At 42.8% G+C, this 26,461-nt stretch overlaps 2 protein-coding genes across 5 annotated transcripts; one reads left to right on the top strand and one right to left on the bottom strand.

Moving 5' to 3' along the window:
- Positions 1-2,147: 2,147 nt before the first annotated feature.
- On the bottom strand, positions 2,148-6,887 carry Armcx3 (armadillo repeat containing X-linked 3). 3 transcript variants are annotated; one of them, XM_047536265.1, is made up of 5 exons: positions 6,751-6,887; positions 6,135-6,274; positions 5,773-5,870; positions 5,446-5,518; positions 2,148-5,168 (listed from the first exon to the last, which is right to left on the bottom strand). In XM_047536265.1, exon 5 carries the CDS (start codon positions 5,011-5,013, stop codon positions 3,874-3,876), a length of 1,140 nt encoding a protein of 379 aa, XP_047392221.1. In that variant the 5' UTR covers positions 5,014-5,168; positions 5,446-5,518; positions 5,773-5,870; positions 6,135-6,274; positions 6,751-6,887; the 3' UTR covers positions 2,148-3,873. The 3 variants fall into 3 exon arrangements, with proteins under 3 accessions (XP_047392221.1, XP_047392219.1, XP_047392220.1); XM_047536263.1 differs by having other exon boundaries at positions 5,773-5,833; XM_047536264.1 differs by lacking the exon at positions 6,751-6,887 and adding an exon at positions 6,597-6,739 and having other exon boundaries at positions 5,773-5,833.
- A 5,175-nt stretch (positions 6,888-12,062) lies between these two features.
- On the top strand, positions 12,063-14,971 carry LOC124972041 (protein ARMCX6-like). Of its 2 annotated transcripts, XM_047536156.1 has the most exons (4): positions 12,115-12,187; positions 12,507-12,584; positions 12,934-13,016; positions 13,329-14,971. In XM_047536156.1, the coding sequence occupies exon 4, from the start codon at positions 13,462-13,464 to the stop codon at positions 14,365-14,367; it is 906 nt and encodes a 301-aa protein (XP_047392112.1). In that variant the 5' UTR covers positions 12,115-12,187; positions 12,507-12,584; positions 12,934-13,016; positions 13,329-13,461; the 3' UTR covers positions 14,368-14,971. The 2 variants fall into 2 exon arrangements, with proteins under 2 accessions (XP_047392110.1, XP_047392112.1); XM_047536154.1 differs by lacking the exon at positions 12,507-12,584 and having other exon boundaries at positions 12,063-12,187.
- The last annotated feature ends 11,490 nt before the right edge of the window (positions 14,972-26,461 follow it).

Raw genomic sequence — 26,461 nt, 5'->3', positions numbered from 1 at the left:
TAAACACAGAAAACCTGCAGCCTGGGATGTGATGTAAACGTAATGTAAAAAGCCAGCAATGAAAATAGTCATAATCACTATTTTAAAAGTCATTCTCAAGGGAACCAAACAAAACCAAAGAGAGTCAGAAACATAAAATTTGCCCGAATCACATCAATTTGCCAAACCTACACTTGGAATCTCTTTTGAAACAAGACAGGTAAAACATGAACATTTAAAACAGTAAACCTGTTTCCTGAATCTTGAAATCTTATTTGGGTAACGATTTATAACTAACTGAAATCCATCATTGTAAAATTGCCTTTGGACACATTTGGACTGAAATAAACCCTAGAACTGCTAGATGAGAACGAACCCAAACAGCAGGAGATGCACTGACTTTCCAGTACTGTCTCTAAAGGGAGGGCCCTGCCTCCTCCCTGTCCCCATGAGCTGCCACAATCACAGCTGCAATCCCAGAACTCTGTCCTTCCCCAAATGATTGTGACAACCTTCTAAGTGAAACGTTAGGACATCTGTGTGTCCTGCCCTACATCTCTTTCACCCAGTGCTTTCCCAAACACAGCAGGTCACTTCGTCTAGATGACACCAGGTGTGGGACATCAAAACTACATGCAAACCACTTCGAGGGGCATCAACCTAAGACTAGCTCCTTCTCAGTCTCTGTTCTGTTCAACAAGGGTTCCAAAAGTCTTGGCATCCAGTCACGCCCAGGGCCACCTTAGGACCACAGAAATGGCAATTATTATCCTCTATTAAATGCCCACTGGCACATGGCATGGTTTCATGGAAATTAAGGGGTCATCCCCAGAGACACAGAAGCACAGAGAGACTACCAAGAGCTGTCTCCTAGAGAGAGGAAATGGGGACAAAGGCAAGAGACAGGGAGCACAGAAGAATGAAAAGGAACATGGAAGGAGGGAAAAGGAGTAGATGGACAAGCTCAGGCCTGTTCCTGTCACACTTGGTTTTCTGTTCTACTAATTAAACTCCTTTTGTAGCAAAGACTTGGTGTCTTAAGTTCAACAAGGGTTGATCTGCATATTTTTCAGATGTTCAAACTACATATTGGTTAGGAGACAAGTTTGCACTCATTGCCTCTACTTTCTCAATCATCTCCAAAGAATATTTATGATTGTTTTTTGGTAAGAAAAATTTTAAATCAGGACCTGGAATTTACCTGCAGTATGATCCAATTTTATGTAAGAATATATGTCTTTGGATAATAAAAGTATGTGAAAGGTTATACATAGTTTTAATTCTGTTTCTTTCTATAGTTGCCACAGTCCCTTACACAGTTCTTTTTGCAGCCGTCTGCTGATGATACCTTCTCTATGGCACATCCTAATATACTTAGGTTGCCAATTATCACCTATCTCTGATGGCTCTCAAATGCGAAATTGCAACCCAGTCTTCTTCTCTGAAAGCCAAATCAACACATTCGAATTAAAATATGCATCTTTATCTGAATGACATTCAGATAAACTCAATTTATCTTAGATGGTTTCTCTACCCCGCCACAATCTTTTCCTCCATATAATAATCAGAGCAAGAAGATGGCACACACCTATAATCTCAGTGTCTCAGAGGCTGAGGTAGGAGGATAACAAGTTCTAAGCTAGTCTTGGCAACTTAGGAAGGCCCTAAGCTAATTAGCAAGTCTCAGCCTCAAAACAAAAATGTTTTTTAAATTTAACTTTTTTAAAAAAAAAGGGCTGGGGATGTGGTTTGGTGGTTAAGTGCTCCTGGATTGAAAAACAAACAATAGGAATATGAAAAATGTTCATTCTCTTTTCCCTCATCCCGCCCTTAAAACTGGTATCAAATGTGCATGATTCGGAGGGGTCACCATATCCAACAACTTCAAGTCAATTAGTTCCTGGTCCTTTCATCTACTATGGATATTAGAGTACACATATGGAAACCTTGGGCTAAAACTGGGTTATAACCAAAGAATTTTACCCTTTCCTGGTGTCATATACAAAGCAGGCAAGTATTCCCAAGAAAACTAGGAAGGTATTATGGAGGCTGATGAAATCATGTCCAAGGAAACACTTTGAGTCCTTCAAAAAAAAGAGAAAACCTTGCTCCTTTGAGAAATTACTCTAAGAGTTGCCTTGCAGGAATGACAGAACTCTACACAGTAATCACTTAATAAATGTTAACCTTTATTGTTATTATTGTTTATTAAATGACACTGAAATATGGCAGAATGCCCCAGCAAAACAAAGGTCAACCAAAAAACTATTAGCCCTGCATTTTAGGTACTTAAGGGTACTCACTTTTCTTAACTACTATGTGCCAGAATAGTGTAGATACTTAGCATATATTACCTCGTTTAATCCTCATAATAAGCCTCATTTTCACCACTACGATTTTGGAGAGGAACGTCAACCAATCACATTTTTAACCTATATTATTTGCCCACTCAGTACACATTCAAAACAATGGCCTGCTTCATTACCAATACTTTCCTTTTTTCAAAAATCTCCTAAAAAATCAATATTCGTTTTATTTTAAAAAAGAATAGGTGAATAAAAAGTAAAAAAAGTAAAGATCATTCATTATCCTTCTACCCAAAGACAGCTATTGTTACTATTTGGAATTACATAATTCCAGAGATTTTAGTGTGTTTTTTAACATGATTTACTATCCCCCTCATCCCGGCAAAAAGGAATGAATACTGCTATCTAATTTACCTTTCTCACTTTACAATGCAAAATGAATATCTTTTTCTGGCAATATGGATTCCATCAGCATATTTATCATATCCTACTGTCTTGACCATTCCTTAATTTAGTCAACCAATCCACTGTGCTAGACATGTCATCTCCAAGTTTTACTACCTTAGACAGTATTGAGATGAACAGCCTTCTACATGCAAACTTTGGCCAATTATTCAATTACTTCCTTAGGACAAAGGGTTTACATATTTTAAGGCTTATGATATGAATTACCAAATGGCCACCACCAGGATTTGTAAGGGTCCATTTTGCCACACCTTCACTGACATAGCACAGAAGAGAGGGGGACATTTATATGGATTCCAATAATTTTTTACCCAAAAATATTTAGTGGCTCTCAGTGTCCAGTGAGATAATATTGAAACAGCTTTCCACAACTGGCTTCACCTAACTTTCCATATTTATTTACTCCTATTCCCCATGCTGTCCACTGTATGCAGGCTGCTCTCCTGACTGTCATAGGAAGAAGGTTCCTACCTCAATGCCTTTCTCACACCATTCTCTCCTGGATCCTGTATCATGGAATATCCTAACCATGCTACCACATTCAGGGCTCATTTACAAAGGACACCTCTTCCATGAAACTTTAGCTGACTGGCATATCCCACAGAATCCTTTGCCTCCTCTGTGCTCTGAGGGCACACATCCGACAATGAGTGTCTGCTCTGGATATCCTCAGTTATCTTTTGGTTTGTATGTTTCTTATCTCTCCAACTAGATTAGAAACCAAAGGACAAGAATGGTTCTTTCTTTCTTCTTTCTTTTTTTTTCTTTCCAGCATTAACACATAACTTTATTGACAATACACAAATGAAATCAATGCAAACGACAGAAGGGAGCTTACTTATGACGAATTGGTTCACTGTCACTTACGCAGAGGAAATAGTAAAAATACTTCAATCTAGGCAGCGAGATAAAAAGCAACAAACATGTTTTCAGAATAAGTAGTGATACTCATTTATCCAGCTTAAACCTGAAGACCAACTTGGTTAAATATCAGCGTTGATGATACAATATGATATTCATTATTCAAAATTGGCAGCTGAAAGGATTCCTTTACCATATAAACAAGGTGGAGAAAAGGAATAGTTTACAATGTGTGTTGCTTCTAAACTACTAAGTCAAGAAATTAGTCCTGGCTCTTTGGGAACATATGCTCAGTCAGTTTGGCCATGAATTTTCCAACTTTTACTTTCACCAAAAAATCATGGTGACTTTCTATTCCCAGAACCTTATCAGCACACACTTGAAATTCTTTTAAAAAGAAAAACAGTGAACCTTCACCGAATTGATTCTGAGTAGGTTCATTTTCTTCCCATTTAAAATTGTCATTTACATTCTCAAGAATGACCAAAAGTTTAAGAATAACCTCTTTGTTCTCTTTCTTACTAAAGAGAGAACCCAGTGAAGATGGTACTTGGGCCCTGAGCAATTCTCTAGTCATAGCTGGATTTTCAGCCAAATTCAAAAGGAGTTTCAAAACCTGAAGTTTAGTTTCTTCATTTCCTGCTGAAAATAAACGAAAAAAATCTGAAATGGAATTAGCAAGCATGTGCTGATACTCATTAGTAACAGTCATATTTGTAAGCAATCTTAGTCCAGCCAGCTGCACAGATGAGTTCAAGCGAGAAGTGATTGTGTCATCACACACTTGATTCATGTATATCTTAAGCCTGCGCTGATTTTCAGCATTCACACTCAAGTTATTTAGGACAATTAAAGCCTTTTCCTTAACGATGGGATCCCGAGTATTAAGAATCTTCGCAACAATTGGGAGACCACCCAGATCACGAATAATATCTCTGTTAAATGCATAAGCAGCATTGTTACCCAGAGCAATTAAAGCTGCTTCAAGAATATAAGGCTTTTCAGACATCTCAACCAAACAAAGAACTTTTTGTAGCTCTTGAGGGGACAAAACAGTATCATCTGAATTAGGGGAAGCCCGTTTCTGGACAGCCCGTCGTGCCCTGGTAGCCCTGGCCCTTGCCCTGGCTCTAGCTCTGGTCCCGGCCTCTGTCCCAATCCGGGCCCAAGGTGGGTACCACACTATACTCTTGCTCTCATTACTGTCATCATCGTCATCAGACCAGTCATTATACCTGGCCCCAGAACAGTCACCAGAATCATCCACATCCCCGGAGCCACCCTCTGCCATTTTCTCTTTGCTCTGTTTTCTTCCCCGGGTCAGTCTATAAATGCAATAGCAGGCGCCAGCCCCAATCACAAGGCCTGCAGTCACCCAGCCTACTTTCCTGGCGTAGCCCATGCAATCGTCCCTGACAACAGCAGGGACCAAGGAACAGAGTAGTCACTCAGGGTAGGGACAGAGGGTTGTGGGCCTGGGAGCAGGTCTGTGGAGTGTGATCTTCTTCAGTCACTTCAGTCACTTCAAGGCCACAGTATCTGATTCTGGAGGTGGACCTGGAGGTGGAGGAAAGAAACAGGGTTTCAATTTCTGTTCTCTTTTTGTTGTCCCATGCAGAAAGTTGCACAGAGGAACAGAAGAATAGTAATTGAATGCTGGGTAGGGAATATAGGTCATTGACAAAATCTCTACCCCCTCATTTCACCATCTTCCTACGCCCTGCCAGCCCACCGGAGCCCAAGCACAGATAAAGGCAATGAGTCCACAGATTCGGCTGGGGCCTCAGTCACCACAATCTCTGGTGTCTGCAGGGAGTAGCACCATTGAACTAACCTCCTTAAAACAGGCAGTTTGTTCCTTCTTCCCTTGGCTGGGGGGGTGTGCCACGCCCAATAATCTTTGCGATCTGTGGAGGCACCAGAGCCAGTAAGAAACGAAGGCTTGAAGGATTGTACATTTGTCACTTTCCTGAATCACCATCCAGATTATCAGATATTTTTTAACGTCAGGTGCTATCCAAAGCATGAAAATGCCTGCCCCCTCCCTAGCCTAAAACGCAGGGATGTAAGAAAAATAAAGTAGAATTGGGTGAGCCTGTCCAAACCGCGGCAGATTTCCAACCCCTCCCCCATTCCAGACAGCCCCCACGCCCACACCGACCTCTACCGATCCTGGGAAACTTCCTCCCTAGCTTCAAGCGGTGCCACCTGCTACAGCAGACCTGCAGGATGACAGATCGAAAACATGGGGACTAAGTGCTGTTGAGAGAGAAGGATTATGAACAAACTACCTGATAGGTTTCCTTGCTGTCATTTCCCCCTTTCCCCCCTCCCTCCCGCGTGCGCACTCACAGACACAGACACACACACACACACACACACACACACACTCCGCACGCCATTTCGCCACGGTCCGGGGAGTGTGAGAAACACATTCAGACTCAGACCTGAACCTAGATTACCTTCTCTGGTTTTCCCCCACCTTCACCCCCGCCCCTCCTAAGGTCCCCCAGATGGTCTTACCCTCAAATCGACCTTCACCGATCAGGGTTAATTTCCTTCCTCTTCTCTTGCCTGGCGTTGTGCCGCAACCTACGGAAAGACTGGCCACCCAGGAGAGGCTCGGACCCACTAGACACAGAGCGGTGGTCAGGAAGACACAGCTACAGGCAGAAAGACGGGAAACAGCTGCTACTGAGTGCTTGGTGGACGGACCAGTCCCCAGAGAACGAAACTCTCCTAATTCAGAGGCCTGGTTGTCAGAGGCTTCCCAACCCAGTTACCCCTCTCAGGATTCTGCTGACACATCTCGTTGCACCCCACCACCCCCGCCCCCCATGTCCAGCCTTTCCCCGCCAGCACTGTCCTGGTAGACTGGGGGGCAACACCCAGGCCACAGCTCCCTTTCCGAATTGCGGGCCTTGCCTCCCAGAAGATTCATAGCTCCCTATTTCTGGGCTCTTCCCCAAACACCCCTCTGCTCACCGTTTCGCAGCATCGAAATGGGCCACAGGCGGGACATATGTCTTGGAGAACGGGCGGCGAGTGGGAGAGACGACGGAGGCGCCTCTGGACCTGCGACGGTCTCCGCCCTACGCCCTCCACCACCCCCACTTTATGGAATCTCCCAGGCACTGACCTGCAGGGATCCGGGACAATTTCCTTCTCCTCCTCTTTCTTCCTTCTGACTCCGGCCCGCCCGCCCTCAGGGCAATGGGGAGCTGGTACTCAGACGGGAACAACGACCAGGACAAGAAGGACTTCTGCACACGTCAGCTCTTGGTCACGTGAGAGCTACGTCATCCACCAACTCGGGCCCCCAATTTCCCCTCCCACCAGCAGTGCGGCAGAAGAGGGCCCGCCCCCTCTATTCCCTCCCCCATACTAGGCCTTGTTACCCTTTCTTCTCGGCTAATCCCATCTCCTGTAGTTCTGTTTCCCTTCCTCAGATTATCAGAAAGGGACAGCATCTTCCCCTGGGGCTACTGACCACTTGTGCTTTTTTGAAAAATTGACTCTTCCTTCCCTAAACTCCTGGGACTGCAGCCTCTCCCTCCACCTCCCCTCCTCCCAGCTATTAATGTCTACCATTTCCTCTGAAATCTAGTCCTAGATCTGAAGTGAACAACCATCAAAAAAGGAAGCCTGGAGTGAGAGTGCAGCTTTTACTTTGTTAATGTTTTGTTATTTTTGTTCTGCCCTCACCCACCTCCAGCCCACCTTCTTTTATGAGGAAAAAAATACTACAAAGCTATTTTCATTTTAGGAAAAAATAAAAGATAAGAGGTGGGAGAGTGATGTCGGGTGATGGCCTCTAAAAGTCCCACCATTTCTCACTTGGTGGAGAGTGTTAACCACTTCATTCAAAGTAATCTTAATGTCTTTGGGGACTCAGCACGTAACACAAACCTGGATGAATCTGAATGATCTAATAAGTGTGTCTGAGAATATGTAAATCTTTGATTAGGCCAATCTTCTGAATAGAAGAACAACAGACTTTCACTTGCATAAATTAGCAAGAAGGAGGCACTGAGCTCTCAAAAGCCAGTGACAAAAGATTGAAGAGAAAACACATCTGTGTAGCCACTATCTGTAAGATAAGAAGGCATGTACACTGACAAAGTGAGTGATATACAAAGAACATTACAAAATATACTTGGGAACAAATAGAGAATATCTGTATACAAAATAGCTATTAAGGGAACTAAGACAAAGTTGGCTGAACTTGGCATCTAGCAATTAGTGTGAAACCATTTCACTGGTTTGATGAGCTTAATAATTCGCCTGGGATTTAAACTTTTAAAATAGGAAAAGGAATAAAATAATTACATTCCCTCATTGTTTAAGTAGGTCTGGTTTCAATTGCTTGCAACCCAACAATCTTAACTAATACACAGCACAAAAACAAATAACACGGTACAAAAAGTAACATACCTTTTCTGAACACCAAGATCCTTAGTGACATGTTTTCCTAATAGCTTGTGTATAAGGTCGTTATCTGAGTATAACTTTAAAATCCACAGACAATATGGAAGTCAATCAAGAGACTGAGGAGTTTGGGAACAACCAAACCTCCAGGAAAATTCATATGGATGTAAATTCTGGGAAGCAATATTGGGATGTAATTGAAATTTAGTAAACAGAAGCCAGACCAACAGTATGATCATGTGCACCAAAGGGGCTCATTGAAGCACAGGAATATGAAAAAGAGAGTCAGAGGAAAGTGTTAGTAGTTCCCACCCAAGCACTGTGTGGAGGAGAGGGAGTGTTGGCTAAGAAGAACAGAACATTCAGCTTTTCTTGGCAGAATCATACCCATAATGTGTAAGAGTACTTCAAGATTCCTCAGCAGAAAGCCACTTCTTAAGGTGAATGAATATCCTTGCTCTGATTGCAGGTTCACCAAGCAACCTTCTGGGGTTGTGGTCTCCCAAGTAGTAGCTTATCTACAGAGAGAGAATGGGCAGAAACCTCTAGTACCCCTGACAGTTTTATTTCTCAGGAAAAATTAGTTTCCCTTTTGGCCTACTTCACAGAAAAAGAATGCAGAGACCCATGGATTTGAGCATTCTGATCCAGATTTATATATGTTTCTATAAATGAGAGTCTTTCCTTGACAGAAGCATCTGCTCTCAGTGTACAGACAGAATCAGGGTTGGATCATACAGTGCTGAGGACAAGACCCTGAACTGTAAATGCAACCTTGTAGAACCCTGTCACAGAAGCCATGAGGCCTTGGCTCAAAGGACGACCCATGCATTACCACTTTATAACTGTACTTTTCTAAAGTTTAGTTAATATGGAAGTTACAACTAAGACATGCTATAGCAGACAGGCCCCCAGCATCTCAGTCATAGCTAGACAAAAGGTTAATATCCAGAATAGTGAAAGGACTTCTACATATCAACAACAATATCTGAAATAATTTACACTTCTCTCTGGAAAAGAAAGGAAATGCATTTTACATTTCACATTACCTACATTTCCCTAGCAAAAGGATGTGACCAATACAGAGCAAACAAACACTCTCTTCTAAAATATGAATCTTGAGCAGAGAGATAAAAACCTGAAAGATGGTGGTGGACTTATAGTATCCTGAAGATATCATCTAGAATTTCCTCCTTTCTTTTTTTAATTTTTATTTGTTCTTTTTAGTTATACATGACAGTATAATGTATTTTGACATATCATACATACATGGAGTATAACTTCCCATTTTTGCGGTTGTACATGATGTGGAGTTACACTGGTCATGTATTCATATATAAACGTAGGAAAGTTATGTCCAATTCATTTTAATTGTCTTTCCCATCCCTCCTCCCACATTTCCTCCTATCTATGCCCATCAGAGTTGACCCTAGTCTTCAGCCTTTCCTCCTTATGTTAACCAGGTTAGGTTCTATTACTTGCAATCAGACTACCTTCACTAAGAGACAATACAAAAAGGAATATAGTTTTTCAAGATAACAACATTCTAGAGGTTTTTTTTTTCCTTTCACCCTCTACAATTCCATTAATGTTATCATTCACTGATCCATTTTTTGTTGTTGCTTTCAGGTACTTTGTAAATCACATATCACATGTGACCACATACTGATATAAGCCAAAAGGTTTCTTTTGACAGTGACATCACAGAGCCTTTTGCAGGTTCAGGAACTTTTAACAGGCTTATCTGAGGGATTCACTTAAGCATTTTCCTATTTTGCTTTTAAGATGGAATATCAAGCACATGACATGTCCTTAAATACATGGTTGTTGTTGGTCTTATAATGAAGACCAAGTTAGTTTTTAAATGCTTGTTCCCAGGTTTCATAGTAGGAATTCTGGATTGAAATGACAAAGAAGTAAAAGAACTGAAAGGGTTATAATGTCTGTGGGGATTTAGAGAGGGAATGGATTCAAACCATGAAAGGTCGGAAAAACTAAGAGAATGGTGTTGTTGGTTAATACACTGGAATAATTAGAGGACGTACCAAAATGGGGACAGGTAGGAGTGAAGTTTGTCCTTGAAGCCAGGCTAAATGTTGCAAAAATGAGTCTGTACTATAGAACCACATGTAGGACACCAAGGCATCCATGTTTGTTAAACTTTACCTATGCCTTAACTCTTTCTAATGTATACATGTAAAACAAACAAAAGTCACTTATGTAGATACCTAGCAGCCAAAAAATGAATGATGGGAAGTTGAATCTGAGTGTTCTGCCTGTAAAGATTCAGAAATAGAATTCACATATCTAAGAGAACTAAAGTGTTGCAAAAGAACAATGTAAGGGAATTATGGTAAAACAAATGAGGTAGAGATTTAGAGAGATGCAGGTATGATACTAGTGAGTGAGTTTGGACTGAAAGGTTTGGAGAAGACGGGAAAGTTGCAACATGTTCCTAACTTCTAATATTTGCCAGCAAGGCATTATGAGCGCCCTGGCTCACCTCCCAAAAGGGCCTCCAGCACACCCGGCCCCCTCACAGGGAGGACCTCAGGCTGGGGTGTCATATTTCAACATTCTAAGAAAGAGGCTGCCTGGAGGGTCTATATTTAGAGTATGACTCCCCAGCAGAGACAGGTGGATATTTGGGTACTAACTTCTACATACTTTGTCCCTGAGTTCTGGGATTATTCTGAGGGTCTTGGGCAGGTGGTGCAGAGAAGATGTAACAAGGCAGGGAGTGCAAAGACCTCTTTCTTCTGGCCACTGTTTGGGATCTGATACTTTGTCCTTTAGTTTGTGAGGGGGAAAATGAGATGAACAGCAGGGGTGTCACAGCGATTCGCAGTCATCCACAGACCCTCAGCACCATTGCCAGTGGAAAGTGATGAACACTGGTGGTCAATGCTATGGTGACAGTATATGTGGACAGCAGATCCCAGAGGTATCTCACCAGTGTCACAGTGGAATGAAAATTCCACCTCTTAAGCCTCATTTTTATCAATAGGATAATGGAGTTCTATAATTTCTGATTGATTTATGGGTTGCATCATGAAACTTCATAATAGATTTTAAACAACATCCTTTAAAGAAAAGCAAGCTAACCTGTGAAGTTACTAATTTGTAAAGTTCATCAGAAGTTGTAAACTTCACCTGAAATTGAAGTCAGTATGAAAGCTGTCCTTTGAAGCCATGGTGAAAGCTATTCAGCAGCCTTCTACAAGATCTCAAGAGCCTGACATCTAATACTATGAGTTCAGCCAGGAGGAAGATATGGACAGTGGTTTACTCATCTAAAATGGTCACAATCAGAACACTGACCTTCTCATTCATTTGTTTGTCAATTTATAAATCATACTGAAAGCCCTGGAGACTGGTTTCATTTGTAAAGATGTGTTTTTACACTTTAATATGGTGTTTTAAAGCTGTAATTTAGAGGAAAATATTTTCAATGTGGAACAAATTAACTTTGCCAATTCAGTGAGGCCTTCTTATTAACTGGAAAATCTTGCTTATGTTACATACCTTTAAAAATAAGATTAGAACTGGTCTTTTTCCCAAATGGAAACAACTTTATTGTATTTTCTGATTACAAAATAGCATATCATGAGTCAATTATAAAAGGAGGAACAACAGAACATAAATGGATCAAAATATTAATAAAAATCTCACTACTACCTGAGCTTCTTTTACTGCTCCTCCTCAGCCAATTTTGATGCAGAGACTGAACACAGAAAGGGGTAGAAATTAAGGAAGGCGATGCAGGAGTTTCAGAGTCAAGGAAAAGATGAGACAATTCTCCAAGAAGTGTAAGGGCAGAGAAGACCCAGAAAAGATGCTGCCCCTTCCTGAACAGAAAGTCAAATTCAAACACCAAAGAGATAGGGTCACTTCTGGTTTCTGGAGTTTTTATAGAGGAAAAGACAGACAGGGCCCACTGTGATGGGGGGAGGTACGGGGCAGGCTGGCGCCTGCCGCACTGCTTGTGGGAGTGGAAATTGGGGGCCAGAGCTCGCCGGTGACGTGGCCGTCACGTGACTAAGAGCCGCCTAGAGCAGAAGTCCTGCTAGTCGCCTCCGTCTGGGTACCAACCCCCTATTACTCTGCAGGCGTGTGAAGGAAGAAGGAAACTAGCTCGGACCGTGCAGGTCGGTGCGAGGGTTGACGCTACTTGGAAGGAGATGGGGGTGGGAGAAGATCCAGAGCGCGGCGGGTCCAAGTTCGGGCCGACGGAGGCTGTGCCCCTTTCTCGCCTACTTTTTAAATGCCTTTCCCCACCCCCATCCCCACCCCACCCCGTGCTCATTTTACTCAAGAGAAGTGGCGGGCTTCGGGTGGGGGTGAGGGGAGTGAATGGCGGTTTCGGAGAATGCAAGGAAAGAAAGGTTCCACAATCCGGGCACCACGTCCCGGGTGCTGGTCGGTCCACCAAGCACTCCGTCCCCTCGGTCCCCTGTCTTTTTGCAGGTCTGTAGGTCGCAGCGCAAGTATTGGCGAGAGAAGGAGCAAACTGCTTTGGTGGGAACCATGCAGGGTGGTGTGAAGGTGGGGGATTAGCCCGGGACCATGGATGGGGGTGGCGGAGGAAGGGGGCTGGGATCTGTGCCGGCCGGGTCCGAGTCGCCCTCTCCTGGCCCCGTCTTTCTCCACACCCCCTCCCATTTCAGTGCAGGGAAAGGGGTGTGGCGGCCTTTGCTGGGGAAATGGCGGACGACGAGGGGGGCGGGGGAAGTTCGTGTTAGGAAAGTCAAGAGGGTGTGAGAAATATTTTAAACTTAAAGGCCCAACATTCAGAAAATCGAATATTGGGACCTGTGTGTTCAGTGCTGATCCATTCACTACACTTTCAGTCCTCTATTGCCACCTACCTGTCTTTCCATTTGTCCTTCTTCAGACTCTATTCATCTATCACTGTGGAGGGGACACTGACAAAAGAAGACAAGGGAAGAAGGAGGAATTCGTCTGACTTTAGTAAAGGTTGGTTGGAAAACTGCTTGTGAGATTTTGAGGGTGGAGATTCGTGTGGTGAAGGAAGAAACTACTTGAGAGTTAGATCTTCTTGCCACCCTCCTGGATGTCATAACCAGATCCCCAGTTCCTGCCCTTCTATTAGGATCCTAAAGCACAAACGGTGTATCCTCAGGGTGGACAGGGGAAAACTAAAAGAACAAGGAAATAGTTCCCTAATAATCCAACTATCTCAACAAGAACTCAAACTCCAATCTGCCTGTCTGGTAAGGTACAACCCCAGGCACAACCCAGAGATCTTATACTCTTTCTCACTCATAGATTCATCACAAGAGCTACAGGAGCCTAGGAGAGGCTGAAAATCACTATCTCTCACCCTGGCCCAAAGAGTTCTCTTCTATCAGGTGGACCAAGGCCCTCCCAATCCTGCTTCAAGGCTGGCACAGTCTTAAACATGGGCCGGGCCCGGGAAATGGGTTGGATGGCAGCAGGACTAATGATTGGGGCTGGTGCCTGCTACTGTGTTTACAAACTGACCATAGGAAGAGATGACAGTGACAAGTTGGAGGAGGAGGACGAAGATGAATGGGATGATGACCAGGAACTGGATGAAGAGGAGCCCGAGATTTGGTTTGATTTCACAACAATGGCTCGCCCTTGGAGTGAGGATGAGGATTGGACTGAACCTGGGGCCCCAGGTGGCACAGAGGACAGGCACTCAGGGGGTGGCAAGGCCAACAGAGCACACCCAATAAAACAACGGCCATTCCCATATGAACATAAAAATACCTGGAGTGCTCAAAGCTTTAAAAATGTCAGTTGTATTCTTGACCTCTCCAAGTGTCCTTCTATTCAGGGAAAAAAGTTGTTTGCTGAGCCCAAGGATGCTGGTTTTTCACTTAGCCACGATATCAGTAGTCATTTGTCCAGCCTTTCAATCTGTGGAAACAAGATCCCCACCCCCCACCCCACCGTGAGGGAGGAAGCTTTGTGTGCCCCAGATAACTCGAATGCCAGTACTGAAAATCAGGGCCAGATTAAGATGTACATCAATGAAGTGTGTCAGGAGACTGTGCCACGTTGCTGCAACTCATTTCTGCAGCAGGCCGGATTAAATTTGTTAATAAGCATGACAGTTATTAATAACATGCTTGCCAAGTCCGTTTCAGACTTGAAGTTCCCTTTGATATCTGAGGAAAGTAGCTGTGGTAAGGTTCAGGTTTTAGAACCGCTGATGGGTTTGTCTGAAAAGCCAGTCTTGGCGGGGGAGTTGCTGGGTGCCCAGATGCTGTTCTCATTCATGTCCCTCTTTGTCAGAAGTGCAAACAGAGAGGTTCTCCTGGAAACTCTCACCCCTTAAATGGCCTTCTGGGACAGCATGGGACTGAATCCACACAAACGAACCCTGTTAGGTTTGCAGATGTCAAAGAATCTGCAGTGGGTGCTACTGAGGATCCAGCCTTAGGCAGTCACCCTGTGGTTGGGTGCACGTTCAGAAGCTACATTGAGGACCACACTCTTATTGGCCAGGCAGGCCCCCCACCCCGCGCCCGCCGCAGAGCTTTGGGTAATTCGTTGGTTTTGCAGTCTGCAGGCATCGTGCATTGTAAATTACTCCCTTGCAGCCCTCTTCATGCAGTAAAGGGCTTGCTGTGGCGCCTGCCGCGGATAACGCACATCAAACGAGAGCACCACCAGAGCTCTCATTGCCTGTGACGGTCTCCCTGTCTGAGCGGGACCACTTTGCAGAGGCCAGGCCCATCTGGGAGCTCACGCTGAAAATGCATCTGCCGCTGCCTATGTCAAAGTATTTTCCTTTTCTCTTTCTTCGACACCAGCCAGTGGATGGTGAACCTGTTCATCCAAACAGTGCACTCCCCTTGTATCCATTGTACCGACTTAACTTCCCCCGCCCAAGTCTGCATCTGTGTGTATCATCAATAAACTTGTGTGCTTTGATTGGCAAAAAGAGAGAGACATGGTCCTTGTCCTTGAGCTTGCAGTCTTCACGAAGAGAAAGGCCAGGCCGACGTGCACAATAAATGCCAGCTGACTGGGGGTGGGGGCTGCTCCCTGACAGATGCACACTTGTCAGTGCTCACAGGAGACAGGGGCAGAAAGTGGCGGCTGTGCTCAGCATAAGCTCCAAGAAAGGAGATGGGGGCAGGGCTGACAGGTGGGGGACAGGGAGGTTGGGGGAATGTGGATGGAATGTTGAGAGAACTGGGAGAGAAAACACCCTCAAAGCAGGACACAGGGGTGCCGGGTGCAGAGGAATCCCTTGATAAAGGGGATTCCTTGACTGCCTGCCTAGGGAGGAAGGCCGGTGCCCTTGGTGTTTGTGCATTGCTTAGTGGTGGTGGTCGGTGGTGGCCATTGTGGGGGTGATGGGGGAGCTCCCTGTCACGCATCCATGCACATCCAATGCATAATTATCACAGTAAGGATTGCCACTTGCCCGGTGCCTGCTTTACCTCTAACTCTCCTGCACAGCTGCTGTGTCGCACCTGCTTCCAGCTCTCCTTTCTGTCTTGGGATCCCAAGCACTGCTTCCTGGCAGGGTGAGAGGGCTGTCTGCTGCTTCATTGGGGTGAAACTCTCTTCCTCCACAGCTCCCTTTGTACCTCAGGTGGGGCCCAGGAAGGGAACAGGGGAGCCCTCCATGAACTCCCTGTGGGGGTGGTAGGGCAGATGTGGAGGGTGCTTGGCACGACCAGCCTCGGCCTGTCCATCCATCTGCACACCCCTCCATACTGTCCCTCCAAGGTGCCCTCACCCCTGTGAGGCAAGGCAGTGCCCCTGTGGGCTTGTGGAACCATGGGTCCACAGGGCTGGCCAACTCATTCTGCCACGCCCTCCCCTCCCAGGGAGCTTTCATCCCTGTCTCCCCAACGTCATGTTCCCTGCAGGTTTGTGATGTATCAGGCAGTGGTCTCCTTCCTCCAAAGCCACGATTTCCCTTGGATGGTGCTGCTTCTGTGCCAGGTGCCCTCTCCCGGACAGTCTCCCCAGGATGCTGCTGCGGGTCACCATGCCCTGGCCAGCAGTGGTCTGTCTGCCCACAGGGTGCTCTGCCTTCTGCCTGCTCTCCTCCACATAGAACCATGTTTCCTTTTCATTTCTTCTTTTCCTTTCCCCTGGAGTCTGGGTTCCAAGTGGTTTAGCGCTTTCCTGCTTGTACCATGCGTCCCACACTCTATGCTGACCCGAGCACCTTCCAGGTCTCCCTACCAACTCTGGGAAGCCCTCCACCTGGGAACAGGGACGCTGCATCTTCCCAGCCCTGTGCCTTGGATGGCCAGCAAGAGACCTGTGGTCATTGCCATGCCATACCCCCCATGGAGGCTCACTCCCACCCCTGACCTGGGGCCTCCTAGGCTGACTCTGGGGCCCCGACTTGTTTCCCAATAGCAGCTGATGGGACCACCCGTTCCCCCAGGCAAACCACAGTTGGGCCAGGTCATCTGTTTGACAAGGAGGATTTCCCTGCCGACAGCACCTTCATCCTCTTTCCCTGTCCAGCCTGCCCTGCCAGCACTGTCTTCATGATGCCTCCTCGCTCCTAGCTTGTGGCCCAAATTAGCATGTGCCTCCCCATTCCCCTGCACGCTACCACATTCCAGGTGCTCATTTGTGTACAGTTGTCCCTCATCTTCCGGGCACTGGAGGCTTCAAGGCTGCAGCTGACTCCTAACTCAGGGAGGGGCTCAGAGGCTTCCTACTCATCTCCTCCGCAGCTCTCTCACTGGGAAGCCTGCAGGCATATCCAGGCGCCTCCACTGTGGGGCCTCAGCCCAAGGCAAAACCTTCCTTGTCCGTTTCCTGGCACTGCCCTCCCCAAAACACTCCCTGTGTCTGGAGGTGCAGCCCTCTGAACTGCCCTCGGACAGTTTATAGGGATGCCAGGTAGAAGCCCAGTTCCATGGGGGCTCTGTCTCCTCAGGGAGGCCTGCGGAGGGGAGTAGGGAGCCTGCCTGCCACCCAGGGCTTGATCAAGACACTGAGAGAGAGGCTTTCAACAGTGGCCAGAGCACCGGTGCCCCCACCCCATAGGTCACACACAATAAAAACAGCCCTGAGCCACCAATCGCAAAACTCACCAGTCTGCTTCAACTACAGGACCGTGTTTCTGGGCTTTCCCGTGGCAAACACTGGGCAGGCTCATCCATGCTGGGCTTGCCAGGTACTGTGGGGAGGTGCCCTGCCTGCCAGGAAGGTGCTTCCGCCCCAGCCTGAGCTGTCTCTTCTATAAATCTGCAACTGCCACCTCAGACTGCCTTCCAGCTCCAGAACGGGCCCTGGTTTTGCTTCTTATTCATCTCGTCGGTACCTTCACATCGAGTACCCGCAGGCACTGGCTTCCACACTGTCCCCTGTGCTGCCTCCTCTCCTGGGGATCCTGTGGTTTGAAGCCCCCCCACCCCACAGTCCTGAAAGTGCACGCGACGTTGCAGACATCCAGCTTCCCCTTAGCCGTCTGGTGCCAAGCCCTGCATTCTCACCAGGGCCCAACGTGTCCCTCTCAAAGCAGTTTCCTCCCCACTCTGCTCCCTTTTAAGTGGCACACGTGCACCAGCACAGCCCGACACACCAAGTCAACCCCTGTGCCTTAGCATTGCTCGGCTGCGCCAAGAGGTGGGCAGCTGTGGGCAGGATTTGCTCCTGCCTCCCTTCTAGAATTCACTAATAAGGTCTGAACCCCAGGAGGGCCCTGTCCCAGAGCCCAGCACAGCGCTGTAGAAGGTCGCCCCGCCCCTGCCTGTTACACGTGCTGCATGCATCTTCTCAGTCTGCCACTTCCCTCCTCACTTTGCTCATGGCTCCCTTTTCACCCAGGAGGTTCATTTACCTTGACTGCCTCTGTCTTTGTGGGGGGGCAGCTCAGTATGTCCCTCCTCACTCCTTGATTACTAAAAAGGTCTACTTTATAGTTCCCCAGTGCTTTCATACCTTCCCATTTCAAGTTTTGTCTCATGGGTCTGTCTGCTGGCAATTTCCTTTTGGGCAAGATCTGTGATAGTGATGTGATTCGCCTTCTTTCCCTGATGGAAAACCACTGGTTGAGCACTCCATTCTCCTGCCACTGTGTGGCACAGTGTGGCACCCTCATGCACCCAGCCCAGCAACTCCTCTGTGCCTTCCTGGCACTGAAGTCTCTCCTGAGGCACATCCCTTTCTCCCAGGAACCCCTGATGCACTTGGGGAGCCTCAGCTTGCTGGGTGGCCTGGGGCAGGTGGTGTGTGTGTGTGTGTTGGTGGGGTGAGGCCCGTGGGTGCTTGTGAGTGGCCCTCAGCCCCCGGTACCCTTTCAAAGTAACTTTCTGGCCCACGAGAAACTTGGGAACCTGAGACTTTAGCACTATCTGTATCTGGGCAATAATGTCTTTTTGTTTTCTCAAATCACCATGTCTGTACAAGACCAAACCAAGTTCCTGAAGAGTGTTTTATGTCCAAATATAAATATTATGTATGCTGTAATAGCATTCATTAGCATATATGATTTTACATTTTCTTATATGTTGTAGAAAATTCTAGCATCGTGAATTTTGTTTTTCTTTCTCCTGGCAAGTATATTGAGTGAGTGAGGGAAAAGATCAATAGGACACTATTTTTGTCCTGTTTTACTTTTGAGTATTATATTATGTATGCATTTCCCATTCAAAAATAAATTTACTAAGAAACAGTTTTTCTGCCGTGTAGAAAATTATTGATATGGAATTGCCACTCCGCTGTCAGGCTCTTTTTTGTGAACTCTCTTATTAATTTTATTATTTTACCTTTTTTTCTATCTGATTTCTCTAGTAGACAAACAGTTTACAAATTATGACATTTTTATCTCCCGCTATTCAATAGTTCATAGTTCATTTCTTTTACTTATCTCACTGCACTGACAAGGCCCTCCAGAACAGCAGTACTGATGATACAGTGCATATTTCTCATGTTTCTGATTTTAATAGTCTCTTTCAGTGTAAGGTTGATGTCTGCTGGAGGTTTCTGAATAAATAATATGTCATATATTTATATAATCAAATTTATAAAGCAGTAAAAATGAGTTAACTAGTCCTGTATGCATCAGTCTAGATTATTTTCAGAAACCTAATACTGGGTGAAGTATCAGTTTGCAGAAAGATACTGTAAAAATGCTATTTATTTAATTAAAATATCTGAGATGGTACTATATATTATTTAGTATATCTAAATTGCTTCTGGAAAGGGTTAGAGGAAATTGTGAATGCAACAAAATATATAGTTTAATTTTATTTATTAAGAAAAAGATTATGATAAAGCACAGCAAATTTAACATTTGTTGCTAATTGTAGTTGATAGTTACATAAATCTTTGCTATTTTCTTGCTTTCTTTTTTAACTAAAAGAAAGGTAGGTGTATGGTGTGCCTGATATAATCAATACAATGTACTTTAATCTAAATATATCCCCAAATATCTTATAATAGTAAGAATTGAAAAGGAGACCCCAAGAGTTTCCCTGCATAGAGGGGTCACATACCAATCAGATTGACATCAGACTTACTATTCATAGTACTTGATTCTAAATATCCACATATTTTAAATGTCTTTACACCTAGAGAATATGTTCCCTTCTAGTATTCTATGCCTGAATACACTATCCAGCTTGTATGTTTTGCCCATAAAGATGTTATTTAAGCACATGCTTAGTATTCACAAAGCCTCAGGTTCAATCCCCAGCACCATAAAAATAAAAGAGGTATTTAGGACTGGAAGTACTAAGAAATTTTACTTCTTATAGAACTTCTTTTCAGAAGTATTTGAGCATGTACTTCAGAAAAATGAGGTAATAAGTCTAAAGTAAATATGGAGTCTAGGAAATAGTGTTCCCAACTTGAGAAAGCAGTTAAGATTACATTTTTCTTTTTTAAAAATGTTATTGGTTCTTTTTAGTTATACATGACAGTAGAATTCATGTTGATATAATTGCATATAATTGTATATAATATCTTATTCTAGTTAGGACCCCATTCTTATAGATGTGCATGATGGTGGGATTCACTATGTTGTATTCCTGTAAGTACACAGAAAAAATATTTCAGATTTATTCCACTGTCTTTCCTTTTCTTATCTCCCTGCATTTCCTTCATCCACCTTTGTCTAATCTACTGAATATATATTCTCCTCCTCTCCCCACTTATTGTGGGTTAGCTTCCACATATCAGTGAAAACATTCAACTTTTGATGTTTTAAAAATGTGTCAGTCAAATACCAGGTTCTGATTAACTAGACCAAATTGGAGCAAGATGACAGAAGATTTAGGGGAGTGTATGAACTCATGAATAACAGGTGACTTGGTAAAATGAATTGAGACATTAGAAAATTATTGAGAGATTAGAAAACTGGAGGCAAATTAAGGAAGAAAAACAATTAGATGAATATCTAAGAAAATATTACAGTAATGGTTTCCAAGGAATCATGCCTTCTGGTATCTACAGCATTGTGTGGTCCCCTCCCACATGAACTTGGGTCTGGCCATGTAATTTGCTTTAAGTAGTTTAAATGTTAGCAAACATGTCTAAGAAGAGATTCAAATAGCATGGCTTATACTCTTCCTGCTCTGAAACCACCATGTGTGGAGCTGCCAGGACAATTATGGAGGATGGGACCATGAAGAACAGAGACAAACTTTTCCAATTGAGAACCCTTAGAAAAAGTTGCCAGGTAAAATATAGTTCTCCCAGTTAAATCTGAATTTCAGCTGAACATCAGATTTTTTAGTGTATGTCCCAAATATACTTTAAAATACTAATTGTGCAACTGGAATTCAAATTTAACTGAGTACCCTATATTTTTATGTGTTACTTGTTATAGTTTGGATCTTAAGTGTCCCCAAAGGCTCACGTGATAAAGGCTTGGTCCCCAGCTGATGATACTATAGGAAGCTGTTGGAAACTTAGCGGGTAGGGTCTAGTGAAGGAAATGAGGACAAGTGGGATCATTCTCTTGAAGGAGATGTCAGACCCTGGTCCCTTTCTTCTCTCCTCTCCCCTCCCCAACCCTTCCCTCCTTTCCCGTCCCCTCCTCTCCCCCCTCCTCCTCCTCTTCCTCCTCCTGCTTCTTCTTCTCTCTGTCTCTGTCTCTCTCTCTCTCGCTCCCTCTCTCTCTCTTTCTCTCCTCCTACCACCATGAGGTGATCAGCTTTGCTCTACCACCAAAAGCAATATGAAACCATGAGCCAAAATGTACCTTTCCTCCTTTAAGTTGTTTTCCTCAGGTGTTTTGTCACAGCAACAAAATGCTAAATATGGCACATCATAATAGATATGATGCCATATCATACTAGATATGGCAACCCTAGCTATAGGAAAACCAGCCCTCAGATGAACTGCCAGCTGACTCTACTCATATAAATGACCTCAGGCAAGACCAGCCAAAGAACCAACTAGGTAAATTAATACAAGTCATTGATACACATGATAAAAAAAATTAAAATGGCTCTTTAATGCCACTGAGATTTGGAATGTTTTTATGAAATAATAGACCACAGATATACAGAACAAAAATGTGTCTTTGCTTAAAAAGTACAGGTAGTTAAGGTATAGAATGAGTTCAGCATTTGATGTAATGGAAGGGAAAAGAATCTATTGAATCCTGAATCTGAAAATAGTCTCCCTTTAGTGACACAAGGGGCTTGACCTTGGATTCTAGAACATTTCTAAGCAACTATAGTGGGATGGATTAAATTAGAAGCTAATCCCAAGCGTCCCTAGGATCTGACTGTAAATATGAGGTGGGACTGATTTTGAGCTCGCTCCCAAGTTACTAAGAGGGATGCAGGTAAATATTCCTAGTAAAAGATGCATTCATAACCTGACATCGTTGGTTTATACCTTGCCAGAAGAAAGTAGATAGATACACCATGAAGTGATCTAAGGAATATAAAGGCAATCCTCCCACACCCCAAGAAAGGCCTGAGTTGAACTTGTGAAAACTCCTTAGGGATTGAGAAACTAATCAGGTGTTATTACTGTAAAAGAGATACCTACATGAGGTTTTAAAATAAAAGGGAATTTTCCCTTCTAATAGAAAGAATGAATTGATTCAATATAATCATGTGCATGCAGCTAAATGTCAGTTTTCTTTTACCTTCTGATCTATAGCAACCAAGTCTTCTATGAAAGCCTTCTATTTTCAACTGCAGACATTGATAATCATGAACTGAATTTAGATGATTGTGACTATATAAATGCCACTCATTGCTGAACCATGAAGTATCTTAGTACTTGAACCCCTCTTCTATAGTTTTAGAAACAATTTACAGATCACCTGTATGGATGAGATTTCAAATAAGCATAAGACTTAATAAAAATGTACACTTGTCAAAATGTGGAATATAGAAGAATATTTAAAAAGGGTATAAGAAAGAATAGCAGGGCCTTTACCTTCATTTTAAAAAGTGCAAACTGAATAAATACTAGTGGAAGTTTATTAATTACAACAGTTTTATATACATATGCATATATATAATTTAAATTTAAATGTAGGACTGGGGTTGTAGCTCAGTGGTAGACTGCTTGCCTAGCACCTGTGAAGAACTAGGTTCAATCCTCAGTACTACACAAATAATAAATAAATAAATAAAATAAAGCTACTGAGTTCATCTGCAACAAAAAATTTAAAAAGTTAAATGTAGTTACCTTATTTAATTGATTTTTAATTTTCACTTCCTTCCAAAGAAAGAAAAAATAATAAAAGTTATCTCTGTCTTGCTCACTACTGAATTCCAAATCTTTTGAATACTTCCCAGTCCACAAAGGTGTTCAAGAAATATTTGTGTACTGTATGATTAAACTAAAATAATAATAACACTATAAATACTGAGAATAGAAGAAGGGGAGGGAGAAAGATAATATAAATGAGCTAAAGTGTCCTATTTTCCTATTAGGAGGTCATTACAGATATAAGTATATTTGTGTACTTTTGAAGATAACCACAAGAAGAGGGTTTCTCAACCTTGGAATCATTAACATTTGGGCCAAGGACTATCCTGTGCCTTGTAGGATCCCTAGATTTATCCACAAGAAGGCCAGTAGCACCCTTATCCCTGTGTGTGACAACCAAAAATATATCTAGGCACTGAAAACTGTCCTCTTGGTTGGCAAAATCACTTGTAGTTGAGAACCACTGCACCTGCAAAGTTAAGAAAAGTTTGCAATGTAAAGAGTGGTACCAAGTCTAGGGAAAAGTAGGAAGGGAAACTGTTTTCATCATAAACTCTACAAGAAATGTTTTGTTGTCATATGTGTATTGTTCTGATAATATTTATGAAAAATTAATGAGGTGTGAAAGGCTAGCAATGTAGGATGAAGAAGAAGGAAGAACCAGTAATGATTGGAGTTCTAGCATGTGTACAGCAGTAGATGGTAGTCGTGTTCACTGAAACAGGACATAGCAGAAGGAACAGTTTTGGTATAGGACCAGGAAATGATGACACTATTTCAAATATGTTGAACTGAAATATCTGTGGGATATGCAGTCAGTAGGCATCAAATAATTTGATCTTGAACTCAAGACTTGAACTTTATAAACTTGTGAGTCATTAAGATAGAGGTGATAGTTGAAGTTATGGTAATGAATGAGATTCTTGGAAAGAGAAGAGAACAGGAACCCAAGGAACAGCAAGATACTGAGTATGTCACATTCCAGTCTTTTTCATTCATCTGCTGTAAATACTAATTAACATATTTCTAAAAACAAATTTTATCTTTGCAAAAAATAATACACATTTATTAAAGTTATTTAAAAAACACATAGAGAAGTACAAACTGTTGTCCAGAACCATAATTGTAACTTGAATGATCAAATTGAATAGATGCTGAGCACTAACTATGTGCCAGACAGATGGAGATTCAATAGTAAACAAAATGGGCACTATTCCTGTGTCCATAGAGCTTATCATCTATTAGGGAATACAGTCAAAGGAAACAGAAAATACAAGTATGGTGAGTGCCATGAAAATTAATACTAGAAAGTCACTTCAACTAAAGATGCAATGGGGTGTGATTTAAGCATCATTGATGTCATTCACTTCTCTCTTAGTAGGCATGAATTCAGTTTAACAAACAAGAAGAAACTATTGTGAGTACCTTTGCTTTCTGTACTATGAGGTATGACAAGTTCAGGAAAGCTGGCAGTGAAAATGGAGTTGTTTGCCTTTCTGGGAGTGACTAGGGGTTTTGTCCAAACCAAGGCTCTTAGTATATTGGGCTCTGACTCCTTCACAGAGAGTATCTCTGTGGGTTTGTAAATTGGTTTTATGCTTGATGGTTTGTTCAGTTAATTTCCCAGAAGCTCTAGCTGCACTCTTTTGTCAGCTACTAGAAAACAGTAAATGCCAGAAAAGAAAGAAGCTGTCTGTGGTTTTTTTTTCTTTTCTTTTCTTTTTTCTTTTTTGACACTTGCTATTGAACCTAGGGGCACTTAACCACCGAGCCACATCCTCAGCCCTTTTCTACATTTTATTTAGAGACAGGATCTTACTGAGTTGCTTAAGTTCTCATTAATTTGCTGAGACTGGCTTTAAACTTGGGGTCCTCCTGCCTCAGCCCCCAGAGCTGCTGAGATTACAGGCATGTGCCACTGCACCCAGCTTCTGTTTGTGCATTTCTTAAAGATAAGAAACAAATACACTGTTGACTACAGAAACCTTGATGAACCCTGATGAACCCTATTATGTTATAAGAAGCAGAAAGACATTGAGCTGAAGAATAAATCAGAGATAGGTTATATTTGCAAGAAATAGTCTGTCTCCTTCAGAGCTCTGGAAATAATTTTATGCTGAGTAGCAGGGGAGAGGATAGACTATACTTTCAACAGTCCTGCCACTACCTCTTGAAAGTTCTTTTTTTTTTTTTTTTGTGGTGCTGGGGATCGAACCCAGGACCTTGTGCTTGCAAGGCAAGCACTCTACCAACTGAGCTATCTCTATCTCCCCAGTCCTTGAAAGTTCTTGGTATCATTAAGACAACTTTTGACCATTGTCCTAGATGAAAATTCTGCAAATAACTGGTTCAGGAAAACCTGATATCCCTTTTAGGCAGGAAATAAAAATGTACCTGGCATGAGATAAACACATGTAATACATGAAAAAAGGAGAAAAGGGATATAAAAAATGGACAGCAGATGAAGAAACTCATCTGAAAAATGTTATCATAAAGTAGATGAAAAATGTCATCAAATACTTCAAATGAGCTTGAAAGTTTTAATGAAGCAACTAAGCAAGACCTCACCAAAGAGATGGCAAGATAAGAATAAGATGAAATGTGGGATGTCAGGCCCCAGGGAAAATGTGGGAAAAGAAATTTAACAATCACAAAGATGAAGGCAAAAATGGCAAGATCACAGGAAAGAAAGGATATACAGGAAAAGTATAGCAATTATGTCAAATCTATGTAAGTTCAGGACTAAAACCAAAACAAATATAGTGATTAAGGTTACAGAACAAATGTAAGGGTGATAACTCCAGATGGAGTAGAAATTATATAACTAACAACAATTGGAAGAGGAAAGAAAATGAAGGTGGGAGGTAATGTCCATATGTTGATTTTCTTATTCTTAATAATTGGGGTCAAAAGATACCATGTAAAGCAGACAAATATGGCAATAGAGATATAAGTATATTTAATATTAAAAAGTAAACAAGAAGAAACATAATTTAACCAACTAAATTTGGGTAGCTAAAAAGAGAAAGAAAAGGGAAAATGACATATGTATAAAGTTAATTATTGAAGCATTATTTATAATAGCAAGAAAAACTATTTAAGTTCCTAAATATCCACAATAAATAGTGCACTCAATAAATAATTAGGGCACAGTCATGCAATAAAATACGATCAGCTATAAAAGGAAGATGTTTTTGTAGTGACATCTGAGGATTGACAAAGTTATTCACATACTGCCGTGTGTGTGTGTGTGTGTGTGTGTGTGTGTGTGTGTGTGTATACAGTATGTGTATAAGTTTATTCACACGAGATCTCTGGAATGATGCACAAGAAACTGATAAAATGCCTCTGATGGGAGAGAATTGAGAAGTTGGTGAAAAAGAGGGAGATTAAAGGAAGATTTTCTTTCTTTTTTAAAAATTTTATTGAGACAGGGTCTCCCTCAGTGGCCTAGGCTGGTTGCAAACTTTAGATCCTCCTTCCTTAGCCTCCCAAGTACCTTGGATTACAGGCATGCACCACCTCACCTGGATGGGAGATTTTATCAACGTAAATTCTTATCTTTTAAATTTTGAGCTACTAGGACATGTTACCTATATTTTTTAAAGTAAACTAACTTTGAACTTAAAATGGAATGTAAAGAATCAGATAACCAGTCATCACCCAGCCTTATATTTAATATTACGTGAGATGTCCAACACATGTGTGTTTCCCCACTCCACATACATCATTCTTTGCTCTATCCCTATGAAGACCAAAGCATA

The sequence above is a fragment of the Sciurus carolinensis genome, chromosome X (genome assembly GCF_902686445.1).
Source record: "Sciurus carolinensis chromosome X, mSciCar1.2, whole genome shotgun sequence".
Lineage (NCBI taxonomy): Eukaryota > Metazoa > Chordata > Mammalia > Rodentia > Sciuridae > Sciurus > Sciurus carolinensis.
This window is presented reverse-complemented; position numbering and strand designations above follow the sequence as displayed.

Coding starts and splice junctions, on each gene's coding strand:
- Armcx3 (XM_047536265.1), bottom strand. CDS start 5,013: ATGGGCTACGCCAGGAAAGTAGGCTGGGTGACTGCAGGCCTTGTGATT.
- LOC124972041 (XM_047536154.1), top strand. CDS start 13,462: ATGGGCCGGGCCCGGGAAATGGGTTGGATGGCAGCAGGACTAATGATT.